Genomic DNA, 16,903 nt, shown 5'->3' on the forward strand with positions numbered 1-16,903 from the left:
TGGAACAAAAGATCTCGCAGAAAATCTGTTGCATTCACCTACATTTATTTAGAATGGTTTATCCACCTACTAAAAAATAGAATGTAATGGATTGAGACTAAGAATTGAATATGTATCCCCGAATGAGAGCTTCCCATTCAAGTAGAGGCATGTTCGTCACATTCTCGAAGACAAACGTTGGTATTTGTAGGAATGCAATCTCGATCCGTGAAAAAGAGGAAGAAAGAAGAGTGAAGAAGAGAGAAGAAGAGTTGCAAATATAGACACTGAAATAGGATTAGACAACATTTCAAACAAGTGCTAATATCCAGTGAGAATATAGAATGTTATCTAGGAAAAATATCCCTTTCCAGAAACTATGATCACCTTAATATCCACCGTTGTAGCTGTAATAAAAGGGTAAGATAAACGTCTAATTAACTTTCTTAAAACCTTACGAGTTCTTCTTACAAGTTTTGACATCAGTGTTGCTTTGGAATTTAATTTGGAACAGCGACCGATATACTTCACATAAAGTACTAATAGAATTAAAGTTTGAAATAATCCTCGGGTTCCGATTTCTCTTCTTGCTTAAAACTAATTTGTTATCATGGAAACAGGAAGAAACATAGAATGAATATCTTAATAAATAATTAATTTCCCAGCATAACAAATATAAAATATTAAGGAAACAGTTCTACATTTTCCTAAGGAACACTTTTATTGAAGGACATACGTAGCCTCATTAATTAAACTTTGTTTTCTGCTCGACAATGAAAGCAATTCAAGCGAACTTCTAAAAAAACTAAGCTTCTCTGGGGAATTTTTAGTAGTAATTAGAGATTCTATTAATTGACTTCTTATTATCAAGCTTCTCATGTCCTTTTCTGCTTGCTTCTATGAGTCAGAAATAGAAGCGAACCAGACAGTCAAGAAAACGAGTATGATGTACAAGTACAAGTTACAAGTATGATGACGCAGAAGTTCCTTATCATCCTTAGATTCGATGGTTCTCCCGAACCATTCGAATTACCGAAATTACCGAAATCAATAGAGACTGTACAGTTACATTCACTACTGCGTGAAAAGACACAAGTAAGGTAGAACTAAACCCGCTACAGGAAGTGCACTAGCTACCGCTCAATTTCAACCCACACGGGAATTCTTGGAGCAATCTCAGGGCGTTTAACGTGGGATTTTCGCACGATCCACGCAATTTGCAGGTTACCATATAAAGCCTTTGCAGAGTTTTCTTCCGTAATGGGAAAAAAAAGATGTGAAGATTAGTAGTTGGCACTACATCGTAATACCTTTCAGATTTTTGTGATAATAAAGATGAAGAAAGATAAATAAAAATAATAAAAAATAAAATTAAAACAAATAAAAGCAATATAGAGAATAAAAAGTAGGATATTTTTTACGTGAATTGAACTAGGTTCAGGGGAAATCAGAACTAATGTCGAATAACAGCAAGAGGTTAGCAGATAATCGTTGAAACTCATGACAATCTACAAGGTTTGCAGGGTTCCAGTTATATTTCACAGATCAGAGATTAAATGTCTTTGGGCGATAGAAAGTAAGTGTTTATTCAGGTGATTTTCAAATCTGTTGACATCTTCATTCAATCAGGTGTTGAAAGAAAATAGAAGGAAATATCTGGATACGCTTAACTTTGTTAGAAACTATGAAGCTAAATAGACATTGACGGAGGGAAGTCAAAACACGAAAGAGAAAAATGTGTTTTACACGACAGTAATTGGAATAAGTAAAGCGATTATTTAATAAAACTCATATTCTTAAAGAGAAATTTAAAGTATTCTTAAAGAGAGAACCGTTTCATGGCCGTTGGAAATGAATGTTTTGCTTTTCACCTCTATGTACTCCTCCGCACACGTTTCCTTCCTTCATCAGGATGCAGGAAAAAATTGGAAACATGCATGAAAATGGCTGCTTAAATAGTAGCTGACAGTTCACGTAATCTGAGGTTGAACCTTATCTTTGTCACTACAATGGCGGCGTTCACATCCTTTTATGTTACCAGATCATTCTGCGCTAATCGTTGGGTGAAAATGGAGAAAAAACCGATACTGATGTATTTAGGGAAAAACTACGAATTCTTTCATCAATATTTGAAATTATTTTAAAAAGAATGAAAAAGGTTGTTGTTGGAAAGAATTGATCAGATTTGATTTCATAAAAGGTCCCACTATTTATTACTTACTTACTAATTTTTATTGACCAGTGAAGGCGACTGAAAGGAGCACCACAAGAAGTCTAAAGTCCTGCCTTAAATATATAGGCGGATAGAGTGGATAAAAATAAGCTGTTCTTTAGTTTTTCGTTCGGCGCAAGTAATTACATGCAGTTACATTTGAATAATTTGTGTCTTTCATACACCAAGTGGATTTGAAAAGGATATCATTATTCTTTTCGTCTTTTTTTTCACATCTAATTGAGTTGAATTACATTTCTCTCGCTCTTCGTCAACTAGTAATCATCTGCATACACAATTGAGGCTATTTACTGCTAACACATTTGCTCCTCCCTTATTCCGTGGGCTGTATCACTTTACTTTCTATAGATTTGAATGAGGACGAGTGTAGTGAAGTGACGAAATGAGGTCCCACTGTTTAAGGGTCCCTCATACTCGTTAGATTGATACAAAACTTATCTGAATCTACAAAAACACTGATTTTATACACCTTTTGGCCGTTTCAAGTTATTGATTAGGTATAAAACTTCTCTACTCTGAATTAAAAACATCACTCCACGAATCTGAGGTGGTAGAGATTTCAAGTGGAGTATTCGTATAGGGGATCGGGCTAGCGCGCTCCAATCGAACTCGTTGTAGAAAATAGCGCGTCGGATCGCTCGAAGCCGTATCTTTCAGGCCGTTTTCCGTTTTTCCGCGTATCCGTTTGTGTGGATTGATCAACGCCAAGTAAGCTATTTTTCTCCTTTTTTTATTCTCCATTGGTGGAGACGCATGTGGTTATGGTCTTCTCCGTTTTCTATGAATTACTCTTGTAAGAAATCAGGAAATAAACATTTGGAGAGTGATGACGTCTTAAATCAACAATTTCTAATTTCCAAACATTGTTTATACATAGATAAAAACGCGTATTTCATAAATGAACCGTCACGCGCATCATAACATTGTTGAGCTTTTCATCGTTCCCCTCGCTCCATTTGTTCTCGCTTTTCTAGACGTTTAGCCCAGTGGCAATCTAGGTCATACGGTTTGTCGTCGACCTGTAAGGATAGTAGTAATCGAATTTCATAGGGAATCTGTCGACTATGATGACTTACGAGATAGTACTCTCCGTTAGGTAGCGGTCGATTACACGAAGAGCAGGCGAAGCAGCGAGGATGCCAGTGACGGTCGAGGGCGAGAAGACATGTGTCGACGAGAGTTTCCATGCACCCTAATGTATAATATATTTATCAAAGTTTCGTCAGTAAGCAACAGACATTTTTGAACGACGAATAAAATTCTTACCTGCACATTTTGGGTTGTATTTCTGAGCAAAGCAATGAACGCAGTAAGCATGACTGTCCGCAGCCTGAAAAACTCGTGAACAGCACAATGTAAAAGTGCGGAGATTTTTCCAAAACCTGGTAAGTTTGTTTAATGGGACGTTTGCATGCTGTACACGTAAAATGATCCGGATGCCATAAGCGATTCATAGCCACAACAGCCTGTGAACCATACTATATTCGACAAAGAAAACCTGGTAAAGAAAATCTCCAGAAAACAAAACCCTGGAACCTCGTCTCCAATGGAGGTGTGACATTGTCCGCACAGTCTTCGATCAGCTGATCTGTCCATGACGCCTCTCAGAGCAAGAAGCTATGAGAAAATGAACATGAACAACATCTTTTCCTTTATCTCTGAAATAACCAGGATTAGGTGTGTTTATAGTTGCAAATTCTTGTTTAGATAAGGGTGTTTAGGTCTACACACTGCTTGAAGACAACTAAAAATTTTGCTACATCCCCCACTTATGCAGTGGTGGTGACAGAATTGGTTCAAACGTTCTCGTGTCTTGGAACGTAGGCATGCTTCTATCCATATTTTCCATTAGTCTGCTTAGGTTGTTTTTTTCTTTGCGAAATAATTGGTATATCCCTGTGTTCCGGCTCGTTATCCATCTTCAGAGATCTAAGAAGAGGTTGATTCAAACGATTTTACTCTTGTCCTGTCAAGTGCCACATTACCTTAGATTAGTCGGAAATCGTATCAATTCTCGGAAATCATGAGGAACCTGATCTTCTACAGTGGCCTTACCTAGTTCCTCTGAGCTTCTATTTTTGTTTTTTCCGCCTTTGCCATCTGTTTAGTTCATGTAAATTTCCACCTAGGCGCTCTTAATATAACGGTAGGACATCATTCAATTCATTCAAAAGTAGAGATTCCACTGTAGACCGGATCGCTGGTTGATCTACTCGCATAATCCTTATCAGCGACCCAATAATATTCACATGAAGCAACGGTGAATCTCATTTGCAACTATTCGGTGCTCATGGACATACTTACTGCCGACGTCAGTTGCATATTTCTTTCAAGAACTTTCATTTAGGTAGAAAAAGAGGTATAGAGCTGGTTGAATGCTACAATATAGGTGAATTATTTCCAACTTGTACCAAGTAATTGCGAGAGCTCGTATTAGACTGTATTTCGCTGCTCTTCACGCTTTACATGATGCTTCACATTCTGAAATTATGAAAAAATTCACGATATATTCAGCTAACTTCAGCATACATTACCGCCTACCATGATTTGAAATAAAACTGGAACTTCCAGTACCGTTTTTGTCCTGATTCTTACAGCTCATACAGTGCGGAAACCTCAGGGGATCCATAGAGTTTGGTTGTAAGTTACAAAACTCGGCGTTGCTCCGGTCAACTTCCCCTGATCATCGCTTTAAGAAAAACTGCGTGGAAGCTGCGTTTGTTCCTACTAGTTACCGTAGAACATGTTCCCTTTTACATATTCTGGTTCCCTCGGGAGCCTATTCATTGGTTTCATTTGAATGAGTTGGTGAGAACGCATCATTGATCTTCCACCGCTCCTGGACATGAACAGGGGAGGTGAGTTCCAGCTTACCTCGTAGGAAGAAACGCGCTAACGCGGATACTTCCACGCCATTTCTTTCACCGATCAGGGTAAGTTGAGCGGAGCAAAATGGAGTCTGTAATCTGCAACACGAACTCTACGGGGTTCCCGGGGATTACGTACTATGTGAATTTCGTGGTACAACACCCTTTAAGGGAAGGGTTAATGTGTTGCGTTAACTGCAGGTTCAATGTTTGAAGTACCAGGATTTTAGACTGCTAATTTTTTATTTTTTATTCACCATTTTACCAATTTTACATTGTTGAGAGAAAACTTTTAGACAACCACGGCCGTCGAAGATGAACTACAGAAGCAACTGAGGTAAGAAGTGCTCAAAAATTTGTTTAACCACTCTATTCAATATTATATTATTTTCAAGTCAATTGGATAATGTAGAAACCGCAAGACAGCTTTATTCCTTTTCAACATCTCAATGTACCACAGGTGTGATAATGTATATCTTTCACCTATTTTAACCGGATTCTGACAGTGTTTCCAGCAACAGACATCTATTCAAATGAGAAATCTCGTGAAGAACTATTTCACTCAAGATTGACACCGGACAATGAGGAAGAAGTTTCGAGTTTTATTTCAAGTGGTGAGGTGAAAGTAGGGGAGAGGAAACATAGTTGACTATTGGTGCCAATGATGAAGCTATAAATCATACTGTTCCAGAGGAAACTGGTGATGAAGCGCTTGGCGACATCAGATGTTCACCACATAGACAGGAAATTAAGAAATATTCTAAGAAAGAAATCAAAAAAATTTCCATTCATCGACCGAAGCTTTGGGCAGAGGTTAATGATTCGGACTACTTTGAATGTTTCATTTTTTTCCTCATAATGATGCTGAAATCAGTTAAGTTACTTAAGTAGGTACTTAAGTTGAGCGCATAATATTCATACATAACACATAGCATTCACACGCAAAAGACTAACATTGCTACATAAGGTGGAACATGTTCATTTCAAAAGTCATCTCCAGCACCTCACTGCCATCTAGCTTTCTTTTCTTTATCTCTGCAGCTTCCCTGTGACGCTTGAGGAATTCCACGTGATCTTCTCCTGGCCTCACGTGAATTTCTTCCTTTCACGACGGAATTCGCAGGGGAAGTTTTGCCAGAGAGTGGCATTTTGTTGTGTGTTGACAAATAAAAACGAAGTATCAACCCCGCTGGAATGTTGGATACTCCCAGAGTTTGTCTCATTCCCACTGTCTGCCAATGAATCAGGATCTGGGTGTCAGTTTTTTCCAAATGCCTAACTTGGGCTATTGTCGCGTAAGGTTATATATACGTAGTCTCACATGGTATACAGGCAATTTCTATGGATTTCTCTATCACTGTCTAGAAAACCTATCTTAGGAGTGTTCAAAATCGATTCCTTGAGAATTTCCAATGTCTTAATGTACTTTCACAATGGTATACAGTAATACATTAATGTTTCTATAAAAAATAGGCAGGTTGGAAACGAAGATGCCGAATTACTGATATCTGATAATTTCATAACTTATTTAACAAAGCTAAGATAAAAACGAGGAATACGTAACCAATGAAGAGGTTCTTTTGGATAAAGTTATTTTTGAATCTGGGAAGTTTTGCATCGTTTCTAGATTTGATAAAGGCGTTAGAAGAAGACGCGTGAGCAGTAATGGTTGAATTTTTTCCTGGCTAGATATACAGATAGTCTTATTTTTGTACACTTTTTGTAAGTGCATAAGCGAAAGGAGAGAGACTTTCATTTCAGAAACAAGTGAATGGAGGAGCACTTCGTATGCGAGCCTCAACGCCAACTAAAAAGGTGATTATTCTAATATTAATACTATTATTATTTTAATATTCTCTAGCAAAAAAAAGGTTCGTCGCTTATTAATTAGCAAATTATTTCTTATCTAAACGCATTTTGTGCAGCATTAGTTTTGTATATATTTCCGAAGTATTTTATAAGAACTACAAAGGACACTTTAGTCAATTCCGCGACCAATCGAAAAAATATCCAGACGAAAGACAATTAGTCCATTCAAGAGGCAATCCTACAGTAGTCAGTACAGTTCCGATGGTCAGAAGAGCCTACCTAAGAGCATGCTAACCAAAAGCGATTATTCAATCCTCGGTTAGAGTCAGAACCCTCACGACTTTCACTTTCAACTTTAATAAATGCTATGCTACAATCAGATTCCTAAAACATGTTTGTTTTCAGTTTCTTATGACAGCTTCGTGATGCCAAGGTATGCAGATTTCACCGTAAAACCTCTTTTTTCGTTGTCACTATAAATGTATTTAACGTGAGTAGTGCTTCGCATCTTCATGAATGAAGAACACATCCAGAGAACAACCCTGACTAATCTAGGAAATAGGGTTTCTCTTACAACCACATAAAAAGATTATTATCTAATAAAAAGGGGTGAAGATCTTCAAATGAAAACTCAGGCCCACAAAAGCTAAATGAATCTTAATGTGAACACTTCATTGCACGATCCACCTATTTCTATCACAAAAACTAACAATTTTCGTTTCTTTGTTATCTTTCTGGGACTTTCTGGAACTTATAACATATAAGAACTTGTTGTTCTAATACTTTATGAGTTCAGCTTTCATGAATGTGACATTTGTGCTACAGTATATTACATACAGTAACCTTTAACTAACGAAACTTCTCTGGCTTTGAAAAGAAAGTTACAAATCCCTCTGCGAAACAGAGTGTACTAACACCTCAAGTTCCTAATAAAATTGCAATTATGTATTCTGGTTTTAGCCGCATTACAGATATCGACAAGTAAAAAATTTGTTTTTATCACAGTTACAGTGTTTTCTGAGTCAATTATTAAATTCCCAGTAGAATTCATAGATAATTTTCAGATCTTCAAAATGTTCATACACGCAAAGTCAGGAACTTTCCCGCTGGGCTTCTTTGACAAAATTGGTAACGATACGGTTCACTCACAAAAGGAGCCGAGGAGAGGAAACTTTGTATTTTTAAGGGTCGGATTCACGTTTCCCAGAACCTTGATGAGGACCTCACCGAACATGGAGTTCCCTCGTTATCAAATGCATCATCGACCATTTCTGTATGCGAACAATTTCTACATGTTTTTTTTTTAATCTTTCAAACCAGTCAAGGTTATCGCAAGTCACTGTAACCAAAGTTACCACCACTGTGAACAATTTCAAGGAATTAATTAGAAGCATCTTGTCTCTTCGTTAAAGTGTTCGGCGTTAATCAATCCGCTTGGGATGCCTAGGATTCACTTCAATTCAGAATCGCTTTAGTTTACGAACGTGTAACTGGCCCATGCAATTTTTTGCGGGGGCTAGCCGATGTGTGAAGTCAGTGTTTTTATCCTCCCGGACAAGTCTGGTACCAATTTATCGACCAAGGAAGGATGAAAGGATTGGTGAGCACTCGGGCGGATTCCAACCTCCGATCGATCATGTAGACAGTTGAACCTCTGAATCTAACTGCGCTACACCCGCCCTATCCACCTGCTATCAGCTACTATCGAGAACCCGCTTATTGTCAGTCATCTACAAGCTATTTTGAATAAGGCTGCCCATGGAGTTCAGACCCGCGCAAGCGTAGTTCGGCAGCTCTGCGGTTTTGGTGGTTATTGAGCGTACTGTTGTGAATAGTCAATAACCACCAAAGGCGCAGAGACGCCAAACCGCGCGCCCGCGTGGCTCTGAACTCTGCGGGCAGCCTAAGGCCTTCTATTCAGTATAGAAGGAAAGGATCATTGAATCGTTGGACAGTTAAGTTGTCTCTACTCGATTTATAAAGATACTTTATGAGTAAGATAACAACATCACTACCGAAATTCCCCTGTTCTACAACAGTGTCGCAATCGACGTAATGAGGGATACGACAGGTTGACGCAACCTTACCCAAAATATTCAGCACCTCTTTCGGGAACGTAATGCGATGATTAGAATGGATAACATGAAATTGAAAGTTGATGACCCGAGTTACGGCATGTTCATTTTGCTGATTACATCGCTCTGATGAAATCAAGTATGAGTCAGGCGGCTGGTCTAATTTGATGAAACGTGTTGCAAGATCGGTCCTCAGCTGTAGCTAGATAAGACGGTGTTAATGAGAAACGCATGGAACGCATTGCTTTCTAATGCCCCATTCACGCTCAGTGATTACGCGATGGTGTTAACGAATTTTTTGGAACCTTTCGAACAATACATTTAAAGATACTTGCTTTCTCCATCTATTACAACGTTTACACAGCTGAAAAATGTCCGCGCAACCATCTACGGCTAGCAACAAAGTGCACAAGCACAGCAGCACAACTTAACTAAACAATCCCAATAGATTAAAGAAATCTGGAATAGAAAAGAATAAAGTAAAGCTCTTCAGAGCAGTTGCTGAAATAATGAAACATTTTCAGGACGTTTCCTCAGTCTTATCAAACAATTTGTCATTGGGTTATGATGACCATACAAAGAACAACAGTGTTGCAGTTGTTTATGGCGAAGGGGACACACAGGTAGACGATTTAGTTTTCTCATTTTTTCACATTAACTTTCAAAGTTATTCCTATAATTGTTCCTTCACTTTTTAAGGTTCAAATTAGTTTCGGAGCAACTGTAGAAGGAAATCAACTTCATGTCGTGGCTTTGAGTTCTAGTTAGGCGTCAACAGTTTACGAGGGCAATTGTTTTCGAGCAATACAACCACATTCCTTTTCGTTTCACAGTTTCGTCAGATACTTCAGATAAATATGTAATACGTCTTTCTCAGAGAAATCACACAGTAGCAGAGGAATTTGATCCACAATATATTTGGTTAAAGAGTTCCGGGTTCCAGCATTGTTTTTACTACTTCACATCTTTATTGTGTATTTTGCACCTCCTATAAACCGGTCGGTAATGACTTTCGCGTAACCATAGTCGTCAGGGGGAATAGTTTTACTTTTTTGGACAGCAATAAGGCATATTAACAGGGGTTCAAAGATTGTAGGGAGATGACAAAAGCTTTTCTTGCTGTGTATTCGAAGATATCCATAAGAAAGGGAATCTTAATGTTTTCTACACAAATTATAGTAACGACACAGTAGAATAAAAAAAAGCAGTGCAATATTATCCACGTCGGAGTAACACCGTACATCCTAAAATTAATCGTATTTCCGCACGCTTGATTGTCCTTGTATCTAAACATGTTGAATACGTGGCTTTTTACTGATTTGCTTAAGGACAGCATATCACGAATCTGAGGTGGTGCGGATTTCAGGTGGAGTATCCGTATACGGGGTCGTAGATTATCGAGACGGGGGTGATTCCGCTCATCTCTCCTTGCATCACTGCAAACAGCCGCCTCTACAACTCTGTTTTGTGCGACGCCATCTATCACTCTACCCCTTGGGCCGCTTCCGCCCTGCGATTCGCCGAAAATCAATTCGGAGTGCCCCGAAAGGCAGTAAGGGACGCTACGCGTTCGAGAGTGGAGCGCTGCAATAGAAAGCATCGTACAAAGCAGCAATCAGGGGCGGGCTGTTTGCAGTGATTCAAGGAGAGATGAGCGGAACCACCACGGTCTCCATATTCTACTACCCCGTATACGGGTACTCCACCTGAAATCCGTACCGTCCCAGATTCGTGGTATGCTGCCTTTAAGCTGTAGCCAAGACTGGTATCGATCTTTCTTAATTAGAAGCAAACTTTCGAGGTTGTCGCCTTCGCCAGTCCTTGGAAATATCAAGGCTATCAGTGACTTATCGTTTCAAGCGCCTCATCACCCTACAGAAGGCATGTCTGGTTTCTTTAGGATGATGAGGCGATCACGCCGATACGCTATTGATAAAGAAAGATCGATGTCTATCTTAGCTACAGCCTAAGCATATCAATAAAAAGCTACGTATTCAACTGCATATATCGAAGCACTACTTTGTTATGCATTTATTCATTGGATGAAATGAGTGAAACAGCACCATAGCAGAAAACACTTACCTTAAAGGTCTTTCAGAATTTATATGTATTATTTGGATCATATCCAAGTTTGTCAAGATTAGGAATACAGGCAAAGTTAACCATTGGAGGAGGTCCACAAAGCAAAACTGCAGCATCTTCCGACGGAGGAGAGAGATGTTCCTAATTAACAAAACAACAGCTTTAATTTCCATCTATCCAAAACATTTTGAGGGAAGTGTAGAAACGCATAGCATATATCAAACCTTGATCATTTGATCGTTCACATGTCCAGTCGAAAACTTCCAGTTGGATGATGGCTGATCCACTGTATACCACACTTTGAATTTGTTACTATGCTTTGAAGCTAAATCATCTAGTTCCTTCCTGTAATAAGATAAATTAGAACATTTAAACATTGTGATGACGATAAATGTTCCTGATGACCTGCACAGGACGTCGTCATCAGACCGATTAGCGTAAAGTAGACTTATATGGGTGTTGTCGTCGTCATTTTTAAGGATGGCTGTGATAATCTTCAAACACGAAACAATTGTGATTGAAAAAATCAAAAAAGCAGAGGAAATTAGAGGAAGAGGAAGAAAAATAAATAGAATGACGAAAAAATACCGCATAAGTGTCAATGGTCCTAAGCAGTACCATTATGAAAAAAGTAGCCATCGGTTTGCTTCGATTTAGGGAAAGAATGATTTACCGTATCTAACACAAACCTGTAACATCGGAGTGATTCCAGTCCCTCCTGCAATCATCGAAATTCTCTTGAAGGTGTGTAGAATAGGGGATGATTTCTTGTCTGGCCTCACTGCAAATTTCCCATTCCCTTTGTAAACGATTAATCCTGATGGTCCACGGAAGTCAATCTAGAACATAGCCATTTTTACGTAAAGAAGACACGTAATTGCAACCAGAATTCGACAAACTGTTTCTCCAATTTTCATTCCTTCGATATACTGACTCATCTTTCCACCATTTGGAAACTTAGGATTGACTCCTCGAAAGTAGACCTGGAACGGTCACCATTCCCGTGCATTATACACACTTGGGACTTTGGGGGCTTTGAGAAAATATTCGGATTGGAATTCGGAAATATGCTACAGTTTACGACGAGAAAGGAACGACTGTTTGTAGAAGCGAAGGAACTACTCGTCCGTTTCCGCAGATATGAAAGATTGATAATGGAAATGGCGGGAATTCTCTGGAAAAAAACGAATGAGATTTGTGAACAAACCTTAATCATAAGATCAACATAGCCCAAATCGTCGTCGCTGGACACAGGCGTATAGGGACGAACAACAAGCTTTCCGTCGATCTAAAGTCAATTTCTTCCCGTCATTCGCATAAAGATAATTAGATAATAGATAATAGGTAATTGAAGTCAAATGAGGGAAGAAACCAACATTCTCATTCTGGAAAGGCAGAAAAGTAATTTCTGATCTTAATTCTATAGTCGGGTCAACAGGACATAAATCACGAGTGCAGTTGCGGTGCATTTGCGTACGCGTCCGGAACGGCGCAGTGAAGGCAGCAGTTGGAACCGAGGAGGGACCGTTGCAAAGTGCAGCGATGGGTGTCACCACGTTCCTAGCCGCTACGCTCCACCGAAGCGCCTCGAGAGATGCCGCGTACGCAATTGCGTACGCGCTTCATGTCGTTTTGACCCTACTATATGCTGAACTACTGTTTTAGCGAGAAAGAAACTGGATATTCTGAGGATTTTTTAGAAGTTGAAAATGGTTTCGGAGTAAAGGCTCTAGCGATACCTTAGCGGTTAGATAAACGTGCTGACCGACAGGAAGGCCTAGGACATGCTTCTCGGAAGGAAGACAGAAGCGGAACTTTCGTGTGTCGTGACTGATTTCAATTTTTTCCGCCAAAGGCAGAGCATATTTAGTTTCTTCATTGACCAGAGTCACAAGATCCTGAAACAACAATCGTCATACGGTTGGTTTTAGTTTACAGACAGCAAAGGACAAAGATTGATCGGAACTGATCAATCGATTTGACATAGGCCAACATTCGATTCAGATTAGATACGGATATGCAGCCTCTACAATGTCTTGCAGGACTGGCTGATGCTTCAAGTCAACTTCCAGACGACCTTCTATTAATTCATCGACTCCACAGTTGTAAAGCGTTTACTGGCCCTTCAACTCTGTCGAACCAATTATAGCGTAGACGTTGTGGGACCCTTTTTGTTCTTGGAAAAAATGCTGCCACTATCAATAAAATCAGTAGAAAATTAGTAATGGAATTGTGTTGCGTTGAGTTTCACTTCCCTGAGAAAGTAACATTGCCTGATAATAATGTTATCACGTTGCGTTCATTCAGTTAAAGGCAGCGTACCGCGAATCTGAGGTGGTACGGATTTCGGGTGGAGTATCCGTATACGGGGTCGTAGATTATGGAGACCGGGCGGAAGTGAAGGGGGTCTTTTCGCCAACCGTTCAAAAGTGAAGGGGGTAATTTCACCAACTGTTTAAAAGTGAAGGGGTCTTTTCCCTAACCGTTCAAAGGTGAAGAGGATCAGAGCACCGGCTCCGACTATCGCATGAACGCAAACAGCAAGTATGAACAAAAGAGAATCTAATGTTTAAAAGAGAAATCAATAGAAGGACAGAAGATGAGATCGAGCCGCCGCCCAGTGACGTGACATAAGCGAATGAAACGATTTTGGACGACCACGGAGTCCATCGAGCGCGCAGGTCATGTTCACCTTTGACCCACCCTGGACACGGTGCCCCCGTCTCTTCCTCATAAGAGAGGAAATCTTCCCGAGGTCTTCAGTCGACTAGGACATACTTTTGGGCCACTTTTTTGAAGAGCACCACTGTGGTCAGGTCACACATACTAATTTTGCGGATTTGGCAAGAAATGCTACAGTCAGGTCAAATCGATGTCGTCGATGCAGCTTCGCAAGCGGCTGCGCTCAAAGCGGTGGTGCTATCGATCGGGATCGAGATGGGACCATCGCATCGAGCATCGCACAAATAAATGAATAAATAATAACTTGTTCTTTTCATCAGTTCAAAGTTGAAATTATACTAATCCTCTACCTTTTCATGCACATATAGGATTGGCAAATACAGTAGCGACGAAAATCATAAAATGGACATAGTAACACAAATAACGTGGGCGATTTTATGTGCTTCTAGAACTTTTATTTTTCCTAGTAGTTATTGTAGTAACCTGAAGTCTAGCGGGCAAATAATGAGATGAACACCCCACTGCCTCCAGCGACATTTCGATTAAATGCACATTACTACAATAACAAAGTAACTGAATTATAAGTCTCGTTCTTTAATAAAGTAATGATGTGCGTGTTCTAATTTCGAGCAAAATATTCTCGTGGGAAATTTGAACACAAAAATTTGAACGTCTCCCCTTTGTTTATGAACATCGTCGTCACTGAATTGGGCTTAACTTTTAACAGTTTCGACTATTTCAGAGCACAAATATCAAGACGGCCTACACAGGGGAATCAAACGGTTACAACGTAGACCACTACTGAAAATATATAACTTTGGCCTTAAAACATGCAACCCACCATTGAGGTGTGCAGATGCCGAATGAATTGCTTGGCTGAAGAACCAGTTTGGGTTGTTGGCATTGTAATAATTGACTCTTAGGAATCAACTCCAAAAATAACAAACACTCCTGAAGGTTGTCACAATAGGAACCCAGTGGACTCTTGTGCTCTTCGAAATTACATCACTGCGTGCGCACTATTATGGTACAGAATACAAAACTTTCCGAATAACGAAAAATCAGTGAGTCTTTCCACGTAATGAATCACTTGTTATTAAAATAAAATTTATTAATTAAATCAAATTTAATAATTTAGTTAAATAAATAAAACGAAATTGAGAAATTTCGATAGTCTCCTTGTCCTTGGCCTTGGCTTTCAACGACCATTCAAACTTATGTGATGTCCTTTCCGAAGTGATAATGGAAATTGAAACTGATAGTTGATTGGAGTTGCTTATCGGAACAATTCCAGCAAAATTTTGGGGTCGATAGTGTTCCAACACTTTAAGCTTAAACATATGCATTACTTACTGTTTCATAATCTATCCAAACTTTTCGTAAAATCATTCAAGAGGAAAGCGCTTTTCTATTTCCTCCGTCAAACGGTGAAAGCGACATGGAGCATAAATAGCAACAACAGTAAATATCTTCTAACGTCTTTTGAAATTCATTAACATCTCACATTATCCGATTATTCCCTTTTTTATCAACATTAGAATATATTTGAGTGAACAAATTTTTTTAAAAACTTCTTTAGTCGCTTTTGAAATTGCAATTGAGTTTGAAGGGAGCTGATCGGATAGCGCTCACCTCCTACCTTTTTATTTGTCCTGTAATACCGGAAGCAATTGCAGAAACAGAGATACTGTTTATAATTTATTGATTTTATCCCAAACTTTGGATTGCGGAATCCGGTGTGGTTCCGCGCATTTCTTCCTTATAGTCGTAAAAAAACGGCGTGGGAACCACTGCAGATCCTACGAAATACTTTAGAACGCGCCTCTATGTACACATCTTGGTCCCCCTCTCAGCAGTCTGTTCATTGGTTTCACTTGGGCACTCTGATGGGAAGACACAATTGATCTTCAACCGCGCGCATTTGGATGCGGCGCGTGCGCAAGAGTGGCGAGTTGCAACCGAAATCGTCGCAAAGAAAAAATCGCATCAGTTTTTTTTTTCACAATGATTAGGGAGAAATGAGCAGAACCGCCCCAGATTCCGTAGTCCACAACCCCATTTTAGCATTTCTCGTGGATTCCCTCACCTGGTCAGATTTGTGGTATGCTGCCTTCAATTAACTTTGATATAGGAAGAAGCTTCTAAACTTATTTTTACCGGGTTTTCAGGTAGATAGAAATGAACTGCTACCACTAATGATAGAGCTGATAAATAAGCTAGTATGGGCAGAGCTGTGAGCCTAATGTGCGGATTAATGAAGTGGGAAAAGCTTTCTAAATCCAGAATCCAAAAATAATAAAAGAATAAGAAGACTGCTCAGTGTTTGTAAAAAACAAAAAAAAAGATAATTAGAGGTCGCATTGCAGATAGAGACAACACTCAAATAACGAAAATAAGTATTCAGTCCATCTGACCTCTCCCTTCTTACCGGAATAAACTTAAGGTGCAAAGTTGAGCTCAAGGCACTCAAATTAGCAGCACCAATGTGGCTATGTACTGCACACTGCTTTCTATTGGTGTGAATATTTCGTTTAATGGTCATCCAGGTCAATTAGCACCACAAAATGGCACAGGGAACTCTACTGTCGCGTTCCGAACACTTCACAAACGGGCACTTCTTGTACCCGCGCTGCGTTCTTCTTTTCTTTTTTTTTCTCCAGTCTTTCTACTGTACATATATTTCTTTATCTAGTCACATAGTATCTTATGTCTTTTAAAAATATATTTATTGTTTATAGTGTTTTAAAATAGATCGCTCTCAGTCTCAATGTTGAAACTTTCTGAAAATACTTCTAAAATCGATAGCTGATATATAGTTCCGCATTTTCGAAAACTTATGCACCAAAAATGTTGGAAGAAAAGAGAAGATGAAACTTCAAGTTTAAACCGCTCCAAAAGAAGTGCTCAAATTTCAGTTTCAAATTAGGTAGCCTGCAAAAACTTGACTAAGTTCTCCAAAACTGACATAATTCCGTGGTTGAAGTTTAGGAATCTACTATTTTTACCGCGTCTAAAATATAGGCTTCAGAGTACTCCTTTTTTTGAATAGACTAATCTAAGTGCCAACCAAAACTTTCCATCAAATAACTACCGTTAGAGGTAATTACTATCTACTTCTCATGAAGATCAACTTTGAGACTGTAAGGTAGGATAAAGTAGTCCAAGACGTTCTCCTT

At 39.2% G+C, this 16,903-nt stretch overlaps 3 protein-coding genes across 5 annotated transcripts; 1 reads left to right on the forward strand and 2 right to left on the reverse strand.

Annotated features, from left to right (window-relative positions):
* Positions 1 to 3,147: 3,147 nt before the first annotated feature.
* Positions 3,148 to 3,808, reverse strand: RB195_012602 (uncharacterized protein; the record flags this gene model as incomplete). The annotated part of the gene is made up of 5 exons (XM_013447679.2): positions 3,148 to 3,231; positions 3,289 to 3,404; positions 3,479 to 3,542; positions 3,595 to 3,678; positions 3,749 to 3,808. 5 exons carry the CDS (start codon positions 3,806 to 3,808, stop codon positions 3,148 to 3,150), a joined length of 408 nt encoding a protein of 135 aa, XP_013303133.1.
* A 694-nt stretch (positions 3,809 to 4,502) lies between these two features.
* Positions 4,503 to 9,731, forward strand: RB195_012603 (uncharacterized protein; the record flags this gene model as incomplete). 2 transcript variants are annotated; one of them, XM_064202050.1, is made up of 12 exons in its annotated part: positions 4,503 to 4,523; positions 5,376 to 5,416; positions 5,475 to 5,539; positions 5,595 to 5,693; positions 5,771 to 5,892; positions 6,841 to 6,894; positions 7,062 to 7,206; positions 7,294 to 7,321; positions 7,953 to 8,016; positions 8,075 to 8,161; positions 9,488 to 9,586; positions 9,663 to 9,731. In XM_064202050.1, the coding sequence occupies 12 exons, from the start codon at positions 4,503 to 4,505 to the stop codon at positions 9,729 to 9,731; spliced, it is 894 nt and encodes a 297-aa protein (XP_064057931.1). The 2 variants fall into 2 exon arrangements, with proteins under 2 accessions (XP_064057931.1, XP_064057932.1); XM_064202051.1 differs by having other exon boundaries at positions 5,601 to 5,693.
* A 386-nt stretch (positions 9,732 to 10,117) lies between these two features.
* On the reverse strand, positions 10,118 to 14,631 carry RB195_012604 (uncharacterized protein; the record flags this gene model as incomplete). 2 transcript variants are annotated; one of them, XM_064202053.1, is made up of 10 exons in its annotated part: positions 10,118 to 10,207; positions 11,046 to 11,054; positions 11,127 to 11,186; positions 11,270 to 11,390; positions 11,451 to 11,539; positions 11,735 to 11,884; positions 11,945 to 12,028; positions 12,253 to 12,333; positions 12,785 to 12,943; positions 14,569 to 14,631. In XM_064202053.1, 10 exons carry the CDS (start codon positions 14,629 to 14,631, stop codon positions 10,118 to 10,120), a joined length of 906 nt encoding a protein of 301 aa, XP_064057933.1. The 2 variants fall into 2 exon arrangements, with proteins under 2 accessions (XP_064057933.1, XP_064057934.1); XM_064202052.1 differs by lacking the exons at positions 10,118 to 10,207; positions 11,046 to 11,054; positions 14,569 to 14,631 and adding an exon at positions 14,211 to 14,264 and having other exon boundaries at positions 11,058 to 11,186.
* Positions 14,632 to 16,903: the final 2,272 nt, after the last annotated feature.

The sequence above is a fragment of the Necator americanus genome, chromosome V (genome assembly GCF_031761385.1).
Source record: "Necator americanus strain Aroian chromosome V, whole genome shotgun sequence".
In the NCBI taxonomy this organism is placed as follows: domain Eukaryota; kingdom Metazoa; phylum Nematoda; class Chromadorea; order Rhabditida; family Ancylostomatidae; genus Necator; species Necator americanus.